General features: G+C 28.4%; 2 protein-coding genes across 4 annotated transcripts in view; one reads left to right on the top strand and one right to left on the bottom strand.

The window, feature by feature from the left end:
* Nucleotides 1-7,334, top strand: part of LOC106682658 (tRNA modification GTPase GTPBP3, mitochondrial) — a 16,825-nt gene extending 9,491 nt beyond the window's left edge. The window contains exons 8-9 of the mRNA XM_014423646.2: nt 3,120-3,555; nt 6,987-7,334. Coding sequence (XP_014279132.1) covers nt 3,120-3,555; nt 6,987-7,230 — 680 coding nt within the window. The 3' untranslated portion in view covers nt 7,231-7,334. The remainder of the gene's footprint in view (nt 1-3,119; nt 3,556-6,986) is intronic.
* Nucleotides 7,335-7,816: 482 nt separating this feature from the next.
* Nucleotides 7,817-21,134, bottom strand: part of lace (serine palmitoyltransferase long chain base subunit) — a 59,051-nt gene continuing 45,733 nt past the window's right edge. For all 3 annotated transcript variants that reach the window (XM_067052238.1, XM_067052237.1, XM_014423596.2), the window contains exons 7-12: nt 20,092-20,255; nt 16,757-16,918; nt 15,382-15,508; nt 13,950-14,085; nt 11,138-11,267; nt 7,817-9,949 (exon numbers count right to left, since the gene is read on the bottom strand). In XM_067052238.1, the coding sequence (XP_066908339.1) occupies nt 9,824-9,949; nt 11,138-11,267; nt 13,950-14,085; nt 15,382-15,508; nt 16,757-16,918; nt 20,092-20,255 (845 nt within the window). In that variant the 3' untranslated portion in view covers nt 7,817-9,823. The remainder of the gene's footprint in view (nt 9,950-11,137; nt 11,268-13,949; nt 14,086-15,381; nt 15,509-16,756; nt 16,919-20,091; nt 20,256-21,134) is intronic.

Here is a 21,134-nt window from a genome sequence, read left to right as displayed (position 1 = left end):
GAGTTTTTTTTTACCGCACCCGGACCATATTCCATTCATCAAGAATATTATTATATAAGAAATATTATTGAAACGTGAAATATGTATATGAGGCGTTCGGTCAAAAAATATGGTAAATACAGAAATGAAAACTTTTACAATGTTACATTGTTTGATAATTACAATATATTATATATAAGAAGATGGTCAGGGTCATAATTGCGGTCAAAAGAGAAACAAAAATAGTTTACAACTATTTATTTTCCGACGTATCACCCCACTTTGCATGGCTTCATCAGGGCTGTTCAAAGGTAAAGGTTGAAAGCTCTGCAAAGTGGGGTGAAACATCGGAAAATAAATAGTGTTTCTCTTTTGACTGCAACCCTGACCATCTTCTTATATATAAATTTTGATGATCAACTATATATACATATACAATATATTATATTCAACCAGTCACTGACCAGAACTTAATATCAACTTTATTATCTTAAGGAAACAAATTTTCTGATTCTTTCAAATCTTTTTTAAAATCAGCCTTAAAAAAACTGATGATGCCAAAAACTACAATTCAAGAAATATTTCGGTTTCCATGTTTTACAACCCAATGCCTCATATATGAGGAATAAAATGTATGGAATAAAAATATTTATTGTTATATAGTTTTATATTAAAAAATTGGGTTTAATGTGATCCAAAAGGTTTTCCCTTAATCATTTTGATTGATAATAATTTTTCTGTCCTTTTACTGTTTTTTTTTTTGTTTTAATTTTTTCAAGGAGATGCACAATGAATCCAGTGATTCAGAAACCCTTATTTCGTGGCCAAAAGTAAAAACATTATTGCTATGTACTGTAAAATATTAGTGGTGGAGATTTTTCTATATTAACCAGTTAATACAAAATACAAATAGAATAGATCCTGTAATTACAATATATTCTCAAAGTTGATATTGACAAATTGAGTAAGAATGTTCATTAGTGATTACAACGGATTATTCTCTATCTTTTCTTCTTTAAATGGACTCACTATTTGCAACTTAATGTTGTTACTGTTTAAAATTTCGGTTTGTTTAAGGTCGATTCAGTAATGAATTGTAATTTTTGTTTCTTGCTTACAGAAAGTTGTAGTTCTTTTGTTAGATAATTACCTACTCACATTGCTACCTTTTTTTAAATATATATTATGAATTTGTTACTCAAGTCTCTCTTAGGTAGTTTCATATTCCATAATTATGAAAGTCAATAAAATATTTTAAAAAATGATTAATAAATTAAATATTTATTTAATTCAAGTTGATAACTAATTTTGTTCTCTTTTGACTGGACCCCTGACCATCTTCTTTATAATTTAAAATTATACAGTGAATTATATATGTATATATATATGTGTGTGTGTGTATAATTCAGTCGACAAATTTAAATTTTGAACGGCAATTAAAGTTTAAGTTTATTTTATAAGTATGGTTAAATTACCAGCTTAGTCATAAAAAAGAAATAATTACTGGACCTCTCCCTTCTTCCTACTAACCAACATGTTCTAAGAATTAATATTTTTCATAACTAATTAATTAATTCACTATTTTTTAAGTTTTGAAGATTTTATTATAAGGACTTTTGGCCACAAAGTTGGAGTTTCTGAAATACTGTGTGACAGTCAGAATTAAAAGACCGATATTTTATATAGGTGGAAACTTTGGCTCATATAAGTAATAGGTATGAGCAATCGGTGGAATCATAGAGTTGACCCCTTACTCTCAAGTGATCCACGAAAAAAATCTCAATTCACTTGGGTTCGGTAGATTCTATATTTAGGAAGGTTGAGGAAGTTGGAATGGTAACATTTTATGTTACTGTTTAGAACTAAGTCATTTGATTTTTATTTTGATTTAGTTTAAGTAATGTATGGTTTGATATTATGTTTTATAATATAAAGCACAGAAAATGATTTTTATTTTGATTCAGTTTTAAAAAAATAATGTATGGTTTGATTACATGTTACAATATAAAGCACAGAAAATGATGATAGCTTAAAAATAATATGAGAAGTATTCTGTGAACATCGTCAAAATAACAAAAGATTTTTTTTTTAATATCCTAAAGATAATTGTCACTTTAAGAGGACCTTGTAGCTGAGCATGTTGGTGCTTAGCTCAGAAGGTTGTGGGTTCGACTGTCATCTGGATTAGTCATTATTTGTTTTATATATATATAAGTAATTGACCGTATAATTTAAAATTATGAAGATGGTCAGGGTTGCGGTCAAAAGAGAAACAAAAATAGTTTTCAAATATTTATTTTCCGACGTTTCACCCCACTTTGTAAAGCTTCATCAGAGCTAAAAAGATACAAAAAAAAAATGAAGAACATTTTGACATTATAAGATAATGATATACAAAAAAGGTAAATTACGGTAGGGTTAAAATTATGTAAAAATAAGTGAAAAGAAAATTATATACAAATAAAAGAACAGAAGAAATAAAATAGTATTAATATAAAATAAACAATGATAAAAATATAAATAATTATGTAAACTATAAGGTTAGAAAGTACAGGAGACGCAATAAAAAGTAAAAACAGAAAAGTACATTGAAGAAAACAAAATTTAACACACTAAAAGACAGAAAATAAAGAAGTTGAGATTATTTATATAAAGGTCGAGAAAGAATATATAAAAATAAAATTAATAATAAATAACAAATCAGGACCATCCACCTGTTCAAGTTGATAGCTTCAGAGACTTTGATAGAATATCGGAAGTGTACAAGAGTGGAGGGGGAGGTGGCCATTAACAGTTTTATTTCTATTTCAAATACGTCATGTATTATTATTTCAAGTATTAATCAATTTTTTATTTTGTTAAAAAAAAATTTTTTTTACCTGTTAAACCTTTAAGTTTTTTTGTTTTTTTTTCAATAAAAAAATATTTTTAACTAAGTAAAAAAAAATCAATTGAAGAATTAATTCGCCACAAAAAGTGAACTTCCCTTTTCTAATAAACAGTAACAGTAAACAATTTATTTCTAATGACATTTCCTACCACCATCTCTTAGAATTCATCAACTGATCTACATTTGGGTTCATTTTTTTGTTCAATCTTATTCAACCATTGCTATATTTAAAGTTTTTTTTTTTTTACAGGACTTCGAGTGGACCCTGCAGATCAGGTAGAAGCAGAAGGAATTTCAAGAGCTATTTCATCTGCGATGTGCTCTGATTTTATTCTGTTTATCTTTGATGCTGTTAAATTTGTAGAGTGGGCTAAAGCCAATGGCTATAATTTACATTCCTCAGATGCACTTCGAAAATATTTGCAGTGCAGTGAGTTGGGCATACTGGAACAAATCAAACAGTGTCAGGATTTATGGAATTATGTAGTTAATGATGTGAAACATTATTCAAATGGTAAAACTCAAGGTTTAGTATTATTGAACAAAATGGATTTGTTATCGAGTGAGGACAATTTAGGTTTTCTTAAAGAACACGATTGCCATAATTTCGTTTCTGGAATCTCTTGTAAAACAGAAGAAGGCATCACAGACCTTCTTGAAAGGATGACAAATAATCTAGAAACATTGTAAGTATTATTTTTGATTTCGAATATATAGCATTTAATTTTAATACAGTACAGTCCCAGTTATACATCCTTGTCAGGACCAAGATGTTGGTTTAGCAGGCGAGGAAGGGTCCTGATTTCTTCAAGCAGCAACCACCACGCATTGCTGTTCTGTCCCACCTCCATCTAGATTTGGATGTCCGATATTCCCTGACATCATTGGTCACACAATCTCCCTACTGCAGCCTAACCCTCCCACTTTGCGACAACCAAAAAGGGAATAAGTCAGAATCCTCTTAGGACCTTCTGGCCATCTGAGCCTTCTAAATTTGATGAAATGTGAGATATGCTAATCATAATACAGATTGTATAGCTTCCATGTTACCTGAACTAAGAGGATTAATTGAGCCTTTCCTCTTGCCAAGGTGAAGTAAGTAAGTGCTGGGAGAGATACTTGTGGGATGAAAATAAAATGAGAAAACAACTTATAGCAAAAGACAGTAGACAAAAATAAATTAAAGAAACATCAATCTTAAGTATCTTATGTATTAATCAAAATAAATAAATTGCTAGCCTGCCTTCTACGCCACAACCCCTGATGAAGACCTGAAACTCAGGTCGAAACATCGGCATAAAATAAATAAATATGGTTTTGTTTATTTATGTTGTTCTTTGCTGACCACACTCCCCGACAAACTTCTCCAATCAAAAATAAATAAATAATTTAAAATGATAAAATAAATTACTTCACTCAACAAAAACCTATATAAAAGAAATTTTAACATAATACCTTTAGCTTAGAAACCAAAAACAAATAAAAAAAACTGAAATGTACATGTGAAAAAATAGATAAGATGAATTTATAAAATGAATAATACCTGATGTAAAAGGAATGGTTTGACTGTTGATCTTTATTTATTTACAATAAAAAAGTATTAAAACAAAAAAAGTTCATATTATCTATTAATTTTCTATAATTATCAAATAATTATAACATGCGCTATGAGCATAAAAATTTATATATGTGTCTCTATATAAAATATCTTTATAATCAACAATTCTAGGCATTCTAGGCCTTAACTCGAGACAGTTTATATGTTCTTTGAAAATAAGGCCCCCTGAGGCTGGCAGGATGAAGTAAAGAAGGAAATGGTCAATGTGACGGAGTCTCATCTTGGTTAGTCAAATATACTGGTACTGGTATTTGGTGCAGGGAGCAAGTCCGGCAAGTGGGCCTAGTAGTCCTTTTTCTCAACTCCTGGCGGCTACCTGTGTTGCTGCTGTATACTAACCAAGGTGGGAGTGTCAAGATTCATTCTTCGGGACCGCCGAAAAATGAATGTTAAACTGCCCCAGGTGGGAATCGAACCCACAATGTTCCTAACCAAGCGCACTGGAATCTAAACCCCAACCCGCACGGCCGTCACGTCCGCAGTTAAATATATACTGCCATGAGTACTCTACAACAAGAGACTAGTAGTTGTAGCAATATATTGCATAAAAACTAACCAACGATCAACTTTGTCGTTTGTTCATTGTTGTTTTAGTGACTGCAACAGTATGAGATATATTACAATATTACAAATTAAAAAATATAATCATTTATAATTTAAATAAAACTACTTTTATAATAAGTGATTCAATTATTAGTTGTATTTAATTAATTGATTTAACACTACAGAAATTTATAAAAAATGTTTTCATTTACAATGAAATGTGAATATTGTGAAAAATATAAAAAAGGGTTAGTTAATGTCAATAATATAGAGAAAATATTATTGTTATAGTAATAAAAAAAAATATATGTTCTGTATATGAAAAAAAGTTAAGAATTATTTATGATTTATAAATAATTCCTTTGAAATAAAGGGTTAAGACATCTTAAATGGGATATTAATGCTTTGATAGATAACGCTTATTTTATCATTTGTATGTTAACTGAATATTTCATAATTTTAAGTTATGAATTATGATTGGGATGGTTGGGGGGTGCGGTCAAAATAAAACACAAATAAGTTGATGTAACTTATTTAATCGTGCCAACGTTTTGGCTAGAGTTTCTAGCCTTCATCAGGGCTAAGAATAGAACAAGATAACAACCAATGAAACCAATTTATGTTTAATTCTCTTTTTTTCCCCCCCACCCCATCTTTATTTTACCCTTTTCTATTTTTTTCTTAATTTTCCTTACCCACGTTATTAGTTATGTTCACCATACATTATTATTGTTGTTTTCAATTTTTTTTTTTCTATTCATTTCTTTCGTTAAACTTAAGATATATTTTGCTTCTTTATCCAATATTATGGTTACATATCTCATTAATTACATATATTTTCTTTCTCTCAATTTGATTATTTCTTTCCATAATTTTAATTTTTACATTATTAATAAACTAAAATATTCATATTTCTTTGCATTATATAACTTTAAATTTTTATTTTATTTCCTTAATTATGTTATTTTACTACTTTTTCAATTGCCTATGTATACATTTTATTTTCCCATATAAACAAATTATGCTTTCTCCTATATTTCAAGTATTCCTGGAATGAATCAGCAATAAAGCTAAACTTTTAAATTGAAAATAAAAGATAAGTATTTTCTAATTTGATGAATATTTAGTAAAGATAATAATGATAAGTAATATTAACTTTCAATTTTATTTTTTATTAAGTACTATTTTCGAAATAATAAAAATTTGTCGTCAGGAGTTTTATTTTCAATATTTTCAATAAACATAATTTTGATATAAACGGAATATTGTCTGGGTGCGGTAAAATTAAACTCAAATAGTAATAACTATTTTAATTGAGCCAACGTTTGGACTCACGTTGCAGGGCTAAAAAAGGTACAAACACTTAACATGAGTAACAAAGTAAATGGAAAATTACTAGGGTATACAATGAAACAAAAATTAAATAATAAAAATAAAAGGTTATAAACAATGAATGAAAACGGAAATATTAACAGATAAAAAGAAGAAATATAAAAGAAAGTACTAACTTCTTTGTTTTTATTCTTACCCCCCTTTTTCATCTCTTAGTTTGTACTTTCTTTTGTATTTCTTCTTTTTATCTGTTACTATTTCCGTTTTCATTTATTGTTTATAACCTTTTATTTTTTTTATTTAATTTTTGTTTCATTGTATACCCTAGTAATTTTCCATTTACTTTTTTACTCATGTTAAGTGTTTGTACCTTTTTTAGCCCTGACCTAGCCCTGCAACGTGGGGCCAAACATTGGATCAATTAAAATAGTTGTTATTATTTGACTGCACCAGGATCACATTCCATTTATTAATACACACAATCAGTGATCTTCCATAATTTTGATATAATTAAAAATTATGTTTAAGATTGATCAAGTGATATAATAAATAATATAATCATCAAATAAAAACATAACTATATATATATATGTGTGTACAAATACTTTTTTTTTTTTTTTACAGATGTGGAAAGTCGGGAAGTATTTATAACAATCCAAGTTACAGCAGTTCTCGCCAAAGACATTGTTTAGAAGAATGTCTAGCATCACTTCAACAATTCTCAGAACTCAGCTCTAAGGAATTTCCTGTTGATTTGACAGCAGAAACATTACGAAGAGCGATTGATAGTTTAGGACGCCTTACAGGGCGGATTTCAACAGAACAGCTATTAGATATAATTTTTAAAGATTTTTGTATTGGAAAGTGAAATTTTTTTGAAAGAATAACATTGTGCTTGGAGATTTTTAATAATTATTTATTTATATTTTCATTTCAATCAGTCATTGTAATTAAATTTGTGTTATAAATTTATTCTTTTCTACTGAAAATCCATACTTTCCCAAACTTAGGAACTTTATCTTGTTTAATTAAATTTTAAGCCTTAAAAATACCCATTTTACCTGACAAAAATCCGCTTTAGGAGAACTGTTATTACTGTAACTGTGAGACTGTTAGCTGAGATTGTACTATTGCATTCGCTCTGGCGTGATAGTTAATAGTACAAGTACTGTCAGTGAAGCTACTTTCACAAGTATGCCTTGACAGGGACCTATCATACTGTTTCCATTATTGCAGCAAAAGTGTTAGCCACTATCATGGTTTAGCTATATGATTGTTACAGCAATGTCGCACTGGCTCATGATTGTTAATAGTACAAGTAATGTCAGTGGCCTAACACTTGCAATAACTGTCATATATATATGTCTTGACAGTGATATCTACCTTACCAAATGTAATGACTATAGGCAGGGAAAAAAAAGTAGATGGTGAACAATCAATAAATTTTATACATATCAAACAAAAATAATATATTAATAAATCTTTTTACAATAATTATCATCAGATATCTTTTAAATTATTTTCCCAAGAAAGTCTACAAATGTTTTGTTTGTATAGAAGTTGAATCTCATAAACCATCTTTTTAAAGGCCTCTGACTGAATCTGAATATTTTTAACTAGGATTTTCTGAGCCAAACAGAACTTGAGGAGTTCGTAATACATACGGTTTTAATGAATGAATGTATATTCCAAATTGAATCTGCACTATTTATCAAATATTTTTTATTTTTCGGACGAGAGCCCATTGTACTCTATTTTTATGACTGATGAAGAGATTTAAATGTAGCTCAATACAAAAGAGTTTAGTATTAAAATTTATTAAATAACAATGGATTGGTAACAAGTACAAAAGGTATGTAAATTAAATTAGGAAAAATATAACCTCTATAAGAATACATCAAATTATGTAATAGAAAAAGGTCTATTGTCTATAATTTGGTATCCATTATGGCAATATTATTAATTGTGAAATAAAATAATATGGACCTCATTCAAATGATGTTTGATACATTATCAAACTTTGAAAAAAAAAGTATACAGATTTTTTATTATTAGAGAAAATTTTTTTTCTAACAATCACAAGCAAAATTGTGTAGGAACTTCAGGCATTAATAAATAATCAGTCTTTTGGTTAATTTAAAAACTTCAACTTTCTTTTCTTTTTTTTATCTTTTATAATCTTTTGGAAGTATTTTTATTTGTTCAATTATAATGAAAAACAATACTTGAACAAGTCAGATAAAACACAGACAATAGAGAAATAAATGGCAAAAAAATCATTTTCTTTCGATAAACTGGAATGCTTTAAGTATATAAAAGTTATTACAAATATAAAAAAAAAAACTTTAGGCGATTTCATTGATAAAGTAAAAAAAATTACAAAATCTGTTATTGTAGGAAATGTACAATGAATTAATATAAAAAACAAGTTGGATAATAAATTATAACAATACTGTAATTAATACTTTTAAAAGTGTCATAAATTCATATGAATCCCTTCATAAAAGAACATCAGTCACATTATTTTTAGAAATGACACTTTTTTTTAAAAAATTTTTCAAAAGTATTTTAATTTAACTATGGATCATCATAATTGTAGTTTATATGACAAATACAATTTTTATTTTCTTCTTAATATTCGCTAATATACTGATCAATTCCCTTTCTATATGAAGTGATTCATAACTGAAAAATAATGATAATTTAGCCGTTATCTTCTAAAAGGATATGTATTGTTTATAAAAGAATAAAAAACAGCACAGTATCAGGAAATGAAAAAGCTAACTAAATAAATAGTAAACATATGAACAAAATCAATCATTACAAAAAGGAACTGAATAGGTACATTCATTTTCAAGTTTGTCTTGTTTTTTTTCATTTCACAACATAATACTAACGAGTTCTTTAACATAGTCATTTAATGAACTAACCATGATTTTAATTATAACAAAGGTAAAAGTAATTAGTTTAGGAAAAAAAAGTGTCGAAGATCAAATCCAATTAAAGAATTTGAAATCTTAAATGCTAAAAAGATTAATTTAATCTTTCATTCATTAAATAAGTATATAAGCAGTGAGCTTCTTATTACAATAGCGCAGAAACTTCAGCCCATATTCAAGGTAGAAATTTGAAAAATATAACTTTTACAACTTTGTATGCTTTAACAATCAGTTATATTACATGAACATATTAATGTAATATGAAATTTTATAATATAAAGCAATTTAATGCTATGAAGTCTTTCTTATTTTAACAGATAAAAACAATTTTTTTTTTTAAAAGATGAATTTGACTAAATGGGTATTGATCAAGAGATTGGATAACCTATATTTAATCCCTGTTTATTTAACTACCTTATAGTTTTATTCACCCCACCCTATTTAGCGAATTCGATATTAACTGGCAGGTGTAGCAAAAGGCACTGCATGTGTGAAGTAAACCACAAAATTTCCACTATAATACTAGTCAGTCGCATCAAAATCATCATCATCATCATCGGTGCCGTATACAATAGGTCTAGGGTCTCGAAGTTTTTGAGAATACTTCAGCCCTAGTTCATTAGCAATATCATCTATCTGTTCAAGAGCCTGCAACAGAAATTTTATTATTAAAATAAAATTTTATAAGGTATTTAAAGATTTCTTAAGAACAAGCCATGCTCCTGTGAAGAATCTCTCAGATCCTTTCTTTAAAAATGTTTTCAGAAATAGAAAAATAATACAGTATTTTTGAAGATGCAATCACATGTTAATATACTCATGCCCTCTGCATACAGGGTAAGATTGTACTTCTCTAATGCGGATCCCAACTAAATACTACTACAAGTAGTGTAGGTTACAAGGCAACCTATCGCTTTCAGTTTCAGTTTCCCTTGCTTTGATTTCATCTTGCCTCATATATGGAGGTCCTTAGTCAGTGCTAAAGTCCCCCTATATAAAGGATTGTGATATATTTGTATGAAATCTATAAAACACATACCTACGAAAAAGGGTCAAAAGTCATATGAAGACAAGAACTGCTGAACTTTCATGGTTTGTGGACTCAGTGAGTCAAAAATTTAAGTGTGTGAAATAATTATTCAAAAATTGTTACAGTGAAATAGATTTTTTGTGGCATGCCAGTTTTGCATTCTCAAGGTCCCCCAGAGACACAAAGATCAAGAGACATTTTTTCCACTCATGCATCTGAATATAAATTTCATCGCTTTTTTTAAATCTTTCATTTTTTACTTAAAAATGTGAAATTTCTTGATAGTAAAATGATAATTTTAGAAATTGTATATCTGAATGATACGAGATTTTAACTTTAGAAATCAAGCAATGAAAAGAGTAAAAAAATGTAATGGAAATAAAGAATTTCTTTCTTAAAATCTATCAGGAGTAAAGAAATAATAATTTATTAAACAAATATAATTTATATACTTAATAAAAAGCTTTTGTACAAGGATCATTGACACAACTTCAAACCCGTGAAAGAAGGTTTACAACACTTATTTTATTAGTTCAATTATATAAAGCATTTATTAAAAAAAAAAAAAACCTAATTAACTTCATTTATTAAGTTTGGGGGTTCATATCCTTAAAAAACAAGGGTTATTATGGTATTTAATTATATATGCTCCAATCTGTTTTCCATATTTTTCATTGAAACATGAATAAATAAACAGATATTATATTTTATATTTTTCCTGAAATTAATTTAATAATAGCTCATAAGCCTTCCTAGTAATGGACAAATTCAATTAAATGATAAAAATAGGAAATAAAATGACATACATAATCCAGCTGTTCCTTGGTATGTGCTGCAGAGAGGCAAAATCTTATCCTACCTTCCATCAAAGGTGTCGCTGGAAAACCTACACCAACAGTTGCAATTTTCCGAGCCGCCAAACCTCGAACTACCCCTCTGAAATAGTATATATATAAATTTGATATTAAATATAAGCCAAAAGTCATAATTATGTTTAAACATTACCACCTAATCTCCTTAAACTAAATGTCAAAACAAGTCAGAACATGTCTTCAGAGTCGGCTCCCTTTATCTATGGTCTGGATTATTATTTAAATAAATATTTTGTTGGTTTGAGAAAGTACAATTTTTTTTCTCACTTTATCATAATATTTCTGTATAAATCTGGTATGGAGGATGCCTGCATGCCAATATACTACTTTCACTAACATCCAACAAGTCTCAACTTTGAATACATTTGTCACCTCGTGTTAACGATATCACTATTTTTGTGGTTTTTGAAAAAAAAATCTTAAGACTGGGAAGGCGAAAATTATTAATAAAATTTTTTTTATTTTTATATTACTATGAAACTTCGTTTTTTAAGGTTTCTCGAGGTGGTAATAACGAATTATATTTTGTTCCTGGAAATAATACTAAAGTTAAACAAAATATATCAAAAGCCTTGATGCATTTGAGAACATTTGGACGGTCTCGGTTTTTCCTGTTTGAATCAGTTGTATCTATTTTTTCCTTAACTTATTCATTCAATTCTTTAATATTTTGTATTTATCAAATGTTTATTATTAGCTAACATGAGGTCTGTTACAACAACTGCTTCTGACTGATTTTTGTTAAAAGGCGGAATTTAAGCCCTGTTAGAGTATTTTAATGAGGATAAGACCTAACTGATATTAAAGACCAATTAATTGTACTTAGATTTACCGAGTTCAAAATCTAACAAGTAATTTTTTAGAAAAAAATAAATAAAATATGAAAAATGTATTCTATTAAATGGCACTTCTGACTGGTTGATTTTAATGAAAAAGTTGCGGTGACATCCCAGGCATACACATGCTCTAAATATAAAGTTTCAGTTTCGTACGATTTTTAGTTTTTGAGCTAGCTAACCAAACAGATGCACAGACCATTATGCAAGACTTGGCTATTTGGACCCATAGGACCCCAAATTGTATATTTCCATTGAAAACTGGAATTAGAAATCATGATTACAATACTTTCCCATCCTATATATGTATGTGAAAGTAAAAATAATAAACAAAGAAGATGAGTATATAGTGTTTTTTAAGGCCAATCTTAAACATGGTTTCAGTATAAATTGGGCAATAAATGTTTGGGCGATTTATTAGCATTACAACGGGTATTGTTAAGGCTAAGAAATTTTATATATTTTGACACAATTTGGATATTAAATACTTTATAAATAAATTTACATTACAGATGGCATATTTTTGTCTAAGAAATTGCATACTTTTATAGTGATATAGTAACTAGCTTGTGAATTCAAGTAACTGCCACAATAAATTTAATTTAAAATATTTTAATTTGATTAATATTACTCTTTCTTAAAATAAAAATAGTACATAGCATGTTAAAACTCTCTTAGTTTTCCTATTCACATACAAAAAAAAAAATCCACATTCACATTATCCATGTACTAGTCATAGGCAATCATAAAATGCAAAACTTGAAAAACTAAAAACTTTGAAATAAAAAATAATGTAATTAAAAAAAAAATAAATCCTATCCATCTGAGATGATGGATAGGATTATGAATAGGGATAAGATAGGATTAATTATGAATCCTATCTATAATAAACAGGATAGGACTGACCCCAAATTTATCAGAAGCTCTCACAGATGAGGAAGCTAAAATTACATTAGTGTTTGAATTTTTAAAAGCACATCGCCTTCTTTATAAATTATAACTCCTCTTTGATTTTTTTTTTTTTTTTTTACTTTTATCATTCCATAGGCGTTGATGACCAGAGGGTTTTACACATTTAAGCAACAATCAACAACAACAACCATTTGAGGTGACATAATATTGCAGTACATCTTCTTAAACATATGTTGGTGAGTTATTAGTGAAGTTGTTTATAATAAATGAAACTTGTTATGGTAGTCGGGAGGCTTCCACTACAGATTACGGCTCCTTGTACTATTCTATTTTTAACTATTCTGTCTCATGCATCTGTGTGTTTAAACATGAAGAAAATATAATGTGAACTGCTACAACCCATGAAGGTTATGGGTTAAGTATTTTGTAATGAAGCACTATTTTTAGAATAGCGCTTATACAAGGAGGTGATTTTTTCAAGATCACATTCGAACAACAGATTTTTCCCAAAATAAGCAAACCCACTTTATGTGGCTAGGCGGACCTCAGGAAGGCTTCATTACCCACAGGGTTGACTAACGGCTATATTATAACAAAAAATAATCAACTGCTCAGCCAGATTCGAACCCGGGTCTTTGGAATTAGTAGCATCATGAAAGAAAGTATACTAATGTATTTTCTGAAGAAACTTAAATTTTGTTTGGGTGTGGAGGATGCCTGACTACTTATTATTACTGAAAGGTAACTTCACAAACAAATTATATGTTAAAAGAGATCAATATGTTTTAAACAATACATTAAAAGAGATATGTAAGATAACTTAGGACGAATGGGGTAATTTTGCGATCGGTTTTTTTAATTAAATTATTTTTTAAAATCAAATTGTAAAAATAAAAAAAAAATCTGTAATTTTGAATTCTGATTGTTGTGGTAAACCAATGGATGACAAAATCTCTGGCAATAACTCACATGTTCTCATTGGATAAATAAATACTCACCCAATTTTAGAGAAGAGGTAGACCAAAAGAGGAACAACAGGCGAATCTTCATTTCCATAAATTATCACTCCCATTTGATGAAGTCTTTTCCTGAAGTATCTTGTGTTATGTTTTAATTGCCTTATTCTCCTGATCCCTAAACCATACATTAGTAAGATGGTGTAAATAGAAATGTGGATTACTCAATAATTAGTATGTAAACAATTAATAGTTTGAATCCAGTACAGAAGTATATTTTCATTAAAAAAAATTGAGATAGTATGGGGAATCGCTGACAGAAGTGAAACTTCTATAAATGTAATAAGGTGTTAAAGTTTTATTAATAATAATCAAGCATTCCCTTTAATAGCTTAAGGTAGAAAATGTTAGTTACAGGATAGTAATAATAATTAGAATAGAATGGCCATTTCTTAAGTCAGTTCTAGCTGGAAAATTGTTACATTGAAATAGAAATGTTGATATAACCTGTAATGAGCTCCTGAGCTCAATTGTTAAACTCCTCTAATTACCTACTCTGCAATTAAAATTTTAAAATCATCCACCTAGAATTTACCAACCATGCTTCCCCCGCCACTTCCATTTCACCCTGTCGTCATGAAAGCAATTTAATCCCATTCCATAATTTTTTTCTTGAGTGTAGAACTGTATGAACATCGGCGAAGAAGTTTTACTTCATAAGTATGGACCACTGAACACGAAGAGAGATTGTTCGAAGTCACACACAGTGAGTCTCTCTTTGATTTTTCTCAACTTGAATCCCAACTTAAATTCTATAACAGGTAGTGTATGGGGAATCCCTTCCAGTTCAAGTCTCTATCAGTTCGATTTCATCTCATCTTGTATGCAGAAAGCATAAAAATGAGTTACTATTTCTATAAAATCTATAGAAAAGAAGTAATACCTTCTTTCTTTTATTTCCTTTTTTTCTTCAAATAATACTCATTTCAAGCAGAATAAAGAGAAAAATAACAGGAAAAAATTTGTTTTGGCTTTTCATTGGTTCTAACTCTGGCGATTTTCACTACTAAATCTATGCAGAAATCCTTGGACCTCTATTAGTATTAATTCGACTCATCGTTGATCTGTGTTGTATAATGTCATAATAGTGAAAAAATATTAATAAACTGGACTGAAGGGATAAAAAAAAAACACTATTAATAATGATGTTTCACTAAATAATAAGACGACTCATTAATAATAAACTTGTATGGAAAAAAGTTTTGGTGTTTCAAGAACTGTGTCTCAGAAACTACTGAACTTAAAGAGTTCTATTAGTACTGGAATGAAATGCTTACCGATGTGGACATATAAAAGAGAAATCAGTCGATTAAGAATGCAGATTATCTTTTCCTAATAATGCCTCCTGAATTTATATATCATTAACAATATTATATCTCATAATAAAAAAATTATAAATACTTAAATTTATTACCTTCATCTGTACCATCCAATCCCATTATAATTTTCATGGAAGAAATGATTTGTTGTGCAACAGGCGGTGACATAGAAGAAGCATAACAAGCAGCATGGCTGTATGCTCGTATATGGTTTATCAGTTCCTAAAAAAATATTAAATTAATCAATCTATTTCAATTGAATTTTCACTATGTATGGTTTCTTATATTGTAGTTTAATGTATGGTTTCTTATGTTATAGTTTAGTTAGTAATGCTAAATCCTATCCAAAACAGAAATTCCAAACTAAAACCAGAAACAACTGTTCTTATATTTAAAACAATTCTTAGGCCACTGCTGATGTACGGCTGTGAACCCTGGGAAGCGGCATCCTTAATGAAAAGGAAAAAATTACAATCTTTTCAAAATAAAGTCCTATGAATCGTAGTAGTAAGTGCTCCTTGGTTCATAAGAAATAGCCAATTGTATCGAGAATTACAAATGATGTCAATAGAAGATTATATCAAAAAACGGTTCATGAAGTTCCACTGCCAGTTAAAGCTGCAGTGACCTACAACCCGGGAAACCCAACCTCAACCTGAAGACTGAAGCCCAGGTTGCTGCAGGATAAATGGGAAAAAAAAAATGGGATAATAAAATTAAGAATGCCCTTCATGATAACCGGACCAGCTGTAATTATGTTTTAATAAAGAAGGTTGAGACAATTAGGATAATTATTGTTATTATTAATTTACTATTCCTCAATATTATTAATTCATCACTTCATTAATTATGACTAGGATAGTTATTATGTCTGCTCCATTAATTAATAGATCTGTTTAATAATATGTTCTCTTTTATCAGCTTATTACTCAATATTATGTTAATTAATTAAATTTCATAGTTATTTTTAATTTCCTTACTATTTTATTTAGGTTTTGTGATTTTATGATAGTTTGTTTATATAGAAGTCTTTTTATAATTACAACTTTACACTTTTTTACTCTTATTAGCTTTATCTACTTTTTATCTTTATATTTTATCTCTGATGATAAAGATATGCATTGTGGGTTGAAACGTAGGCAATAAATAGTTGAAAAATATTTTGTTCTTCTTAGTCGCAGCCCTAAATATCTGCTAATTCACTTAAGGTCAGTCACATATATATAATAGAATTCCGATAATTCATATTGAGAAGTGTCTGAGGATTAAATATGAAATATTGAGATTACTAATTGGTAGTAAAAAAGCTCTATTCTATTTCAACTTCTTAGTAAATCATAATCCATCATGATTGTATAGGGGATAAGAAATAATAGAACATAATTTAGAGAATGGTATGACCAATGATGGTTTAAAAAACAAAATTGACAATAATCTTGAAGAATAATATAAACACTTATAGAAAGTAACCTTGGATCCAGCGATATATCCTCCGGCACTTCCAAAAGATTTTGTAAAAGTACCCATAAAAATATCTATGTCCTGGGGATCACACCCCCAATAATCCACGACACCTCTACCATTTGGACCCAGAGCACCAATGCTGTGTGCTTCATCAACATATAGATATGCCTGAAACAGAAATTAAAGTTACATCTTCTCTAATTATATTAATAAAAATAAATAATAATAGATTGTTTATTGACCATGTGTTGTATTTAAAAGGAAGATGGTTCGGGAGCAATCAACAGAGCTCACATAGTAATAAAAATTTATTATTATGAGCCAAAATGAATATCTCCTTAGTTAAATAATAAATTATATTTTATAATAAAATATAAATTAAATAAATCAATATATTATTTGTAATAAAATATAAATAAATTCTATTTTGGCCCAATAAATAAATAATTTTATTACTGCTTGTATGAGAAGATGATCCGGGGTGCGTTCATTTAAGAACACAAATAAGAAAAAACGAAATTTATTGTAATAAATAGTTTTGTACAATATTCGTGTTCTTCCTTGACCGTACCCTGGATCATCTTCTCCTCATATATATATATAATCCATGGTCAACAATCTACTCATTATTACAGTTTGAGTAGTTTTGACTGCACCTGGAGCATCTTTCTTTTATCAATAATAATGTCTTTTCATTATAAAAGTAGTTTTGATGTTCTGTGCCACCTGCAGTATCTATTAAAAAAGATTCTAGTCAATTTCAATTACTTCAAAAGAAAAAATAAATAAATAAAAGAATACAATTTTGCAAGGATAAACATTTCTTTTGAGATTTTATATTTTTATATTCTGTAAATAAAGAAAAATATAAATAATAAATTATAATAAAGGTATAGAGAACCCAAAGGTTCAATGCAGACACCATCAATTACTGTCTATATACACTGGTCCAGTAATATCCTTCCAAACGCAAATCTAAAAGACCAGTCTTGACACAATCCTCCACCTATGCTTCAGTCTACCCCTTGGAAGTTTAACCGCCAGTTCAGTGTTTATTAACATTGTTATTAAACCTACAACCTTACATGCCCATCTTATTAGCTGCAATTTTATAACCTAGATTATATTTATAGGTTGGAGTTACTACAATTCTGCATTGTATGACCTTCTAAATTTTCCAGTTAACTCAAATTTTTTCAGTCCAAATATTTTTAATATTAATTTGCTTTTAAAAATCTTAAGGCAATGTTCCTACCTTAATGAAAAACGCCACATTTCACATCATTCAAGAACAGTAGGAAGGAAAATAGTTTTGTAAATTCCAACTTTTTAGTCTACGGAAAAAAGGGTGCGAGATAGGGAATTTTGATAATTATAATTTATTATAGCTATTTATTATTGACATTTATACTTTATATTATATTTTTAAAATATAATTTTTTTTAAAATTTTGTTTTCTTATATGATCATGAAGACTACATGTATAAACGTTTCATGCAACCTTGAAGAGGTAAGGTCCACTATATGATATTTCACAAAAATTATCAGTTTTGCACTATCAACATCTGTAACAGTCTTCCAAGTATTACTTTTTTTACAGCACATATGAAAGGAAGAAAGTCCATAGCACATCATGAAATGCCCAATCCAAGTCATGCAAGTTTTTAGGCTCTTAATTTGAAAACCAATAGACCAGCTTAAAGAAAACCTACAATAAATGAATTAAAAAATAATTTTATTCTGGGATAAATATCCTCTGAGAATAAATATGTTGTTCACAAATTAAGGTTAATTGTCTGGCAGACATTAAAAAAAGTGTTAGGTGTATATGTTTATATGGCATAAAAACCTTAGTTAAATTATAATTTATAATAGTAATCGATAGCTATATACATAACTCACAATGATGCTGAAGTTTGGTTATGTAGAAGGTGAAGGAATAGGTGGTGCTTAAAGGAAAGGAGAGGATGAGGATTGACGAATGGAGTTAGGAAGAGAAATCTAGGAGGCTGCACGATATGAAGGATTTGCTAGAGGAAGCGGTTCTATGGGAGGTCAAATATAAATCGAATGGTTGGAATGTATATAATTACTTATACTAACTATTATTTAGTTTGAAAGTTATTGGATCACTAATTAAGTACAATTAAACATTTCGCTGTTTAGTTTTATTGTTAAAATCATTATATTTAAGTCTTCATAATTTTTATAAATTAGCGAAAACACTAGCACTATATTTTAAAAATAAATCAACTTTTTTTGACCAGACTTATTCACATCTTGTTACTTTGATTTCTTAAAAGTCACTGACTAGATCCGCCTTCCTCAGTGCCTTGTATAGGTTTAACCCCTTAACTTGTACACTCGAGTTAATTCGAGCATGCTAAACGGGCGAAACTGTACACACTCAAGATAAATCGAGCAGCGTATTTTATGCTGCTATATTTTTTCACATTCGAATATACAATCAAGAATTGAAAGTGACAATGTGATAATAATAAAAAAAATAACAATGATTTATTCTCTATAATAATCCTTTATATATATCTTTAGCCTATGTTTACATAGGGAGTATTATGTAAGATTATGAAAGATATCCAAAATTAAAATTTCGATTATCTTTTTGCGAAGACAATGTTCTAAATTGTGTTTTTTTACATACAAAAAAAATTTATTTTTTTGGGATGGTTTAAAAAAAAAAAAAACTGCGGGGTAAATAGTCCAATAAATGGAAATCTTTTTTTCTTATCTCTTTGCTGTCTCTATGGGTTTAAAAATAATTGTTAATTAGTATTTAAGTGTTAATAAACTTAATCCACTTCATATACGTAAAATAATAACATTTTATAAGTTTGTATTGTTGATGTATCACTAATTACAAGTAAATGGCAATCGGCACTTGATATATATAAACTGCATTGTTCTGGAGTCTTAATAGAAATCACCCCAATTATCCAATAATTAAATAAATGAATTAAAAGTATGAAATATTCATTTTACCTACAAATGATTAAATAAATGTTACTTACTAAAATAAAGCATTAATATGCTAATTAATACCTATATTTCAAAGGAATTATTTATAAATTGTGAATAATTTTTATTTCAGAGATTTTTTTTATTTTATTTTACAAGATATTTTATCTGTCTAACAGGACTAGTCTAAAGCCACTTACCAAGGAATGGATTTCGACGTAAGTACAAGGACCTCCTGTATTACGTTTTCAAGATGGTTTCACTATTTCTATGCAAAAGCCATTACATAGTTATTCTCATGAGGATTATAAAAAAGATAAATTAATTAATAATGCTAATAAACATCATGTGAAACTCAAACCTACTTTATACATCTTCTTCAATGCTATTACTTGAGGAAGTTTGACAATAGACCCTTCCATGCTGTAAACACCTTCAACAATAATAAAAATCTTTTCCCAAGGATCTCCTGTTTTTGGTTGTCCATTCACGATCCCTTCTCTGAGTAGTTTTTCAAGATGTTTCATATCTACAATAAAAAATATGATTTAGTAAATAGATCCATTTGGTAACTTCAAATATGACTGATGATTCGGATATAATACTTAATGAAAATGATGAAATGCTTATTAAAAATGTAACATATTTGCTAATGTTTTAAATACACAAAACCATTTAAATGATAAAATTTACCGATTGGAGAAGATGGTAGGGTGGTGCGGTCAGCAAAGAAACAACATAAATAAACAAAAAAATAGTTATTTATGCCGACATTTTGACCTAATTTTCAGGTCTTCATCAGGGCTATAAAACCAAAAAAATAACTTACAGTTGTAGGCAGAGATCTCTGCCTACAACTGTAAGTTATTTTTTCTCTCTCTTATTTCTTCATTTCCTATTCTCCATATTTCTTCTTATTTTCTATAACATTGTTTTTTACGTACTCCCTGTTAATATATCCGTTTTTTACATGCCCTTTATATATTGATACATTTTATTATTTTTTGGGCTCTCATTATTTTACATTTTAAACCTTTTTATGTTGGTATTTTTTATCCTTTTCTTTTTTTACTCTCACATTGACTATTTTATCTCTACGATCTTTAGACCTTTAGATTTCTGTTTATATAACGTCTTTTGCCTACCTGCACTCTAGCGGCTTTTTCTGCAATTTATAATAATGTTCTTTCCTAATTTCTTTAACTAATTCTTTATAGATTCTTTCCACTGCATCATTTATTTGTTGGTCACATTTATATGTATATAAATAATAATGTAATCAATCTATTACTGCCTTGTCCATAGTTAGTAATCAACTAATTAATATTTTCATTTCATTATTGTGTATATTTCCAAATTTTTGGTCTATTATTTATTTTATTTTATATATTTGTATTTATTTATTTTT

Source organism: Halyomorpha halys, unplaced genomic scaffold (genome assembly GCF_000696795.3).
Source record: "Halyomorpha halys isolate HHAL.00 unplaced genomic scaffold, Hhal_1.1 Scaffold433.1, whole genome shotgun sequence".
Classification (NCBI taxonomy): domain Eukaryota; kingdom Metazoa; phylum Arthropoda; class Insecta; order Hemiptera; family Pentatomidae; genus Halyomorpha; species Halyomorpha halys.
This window is presented reverse-complemented; position numbering and strand designations above follow the sequence as displayed.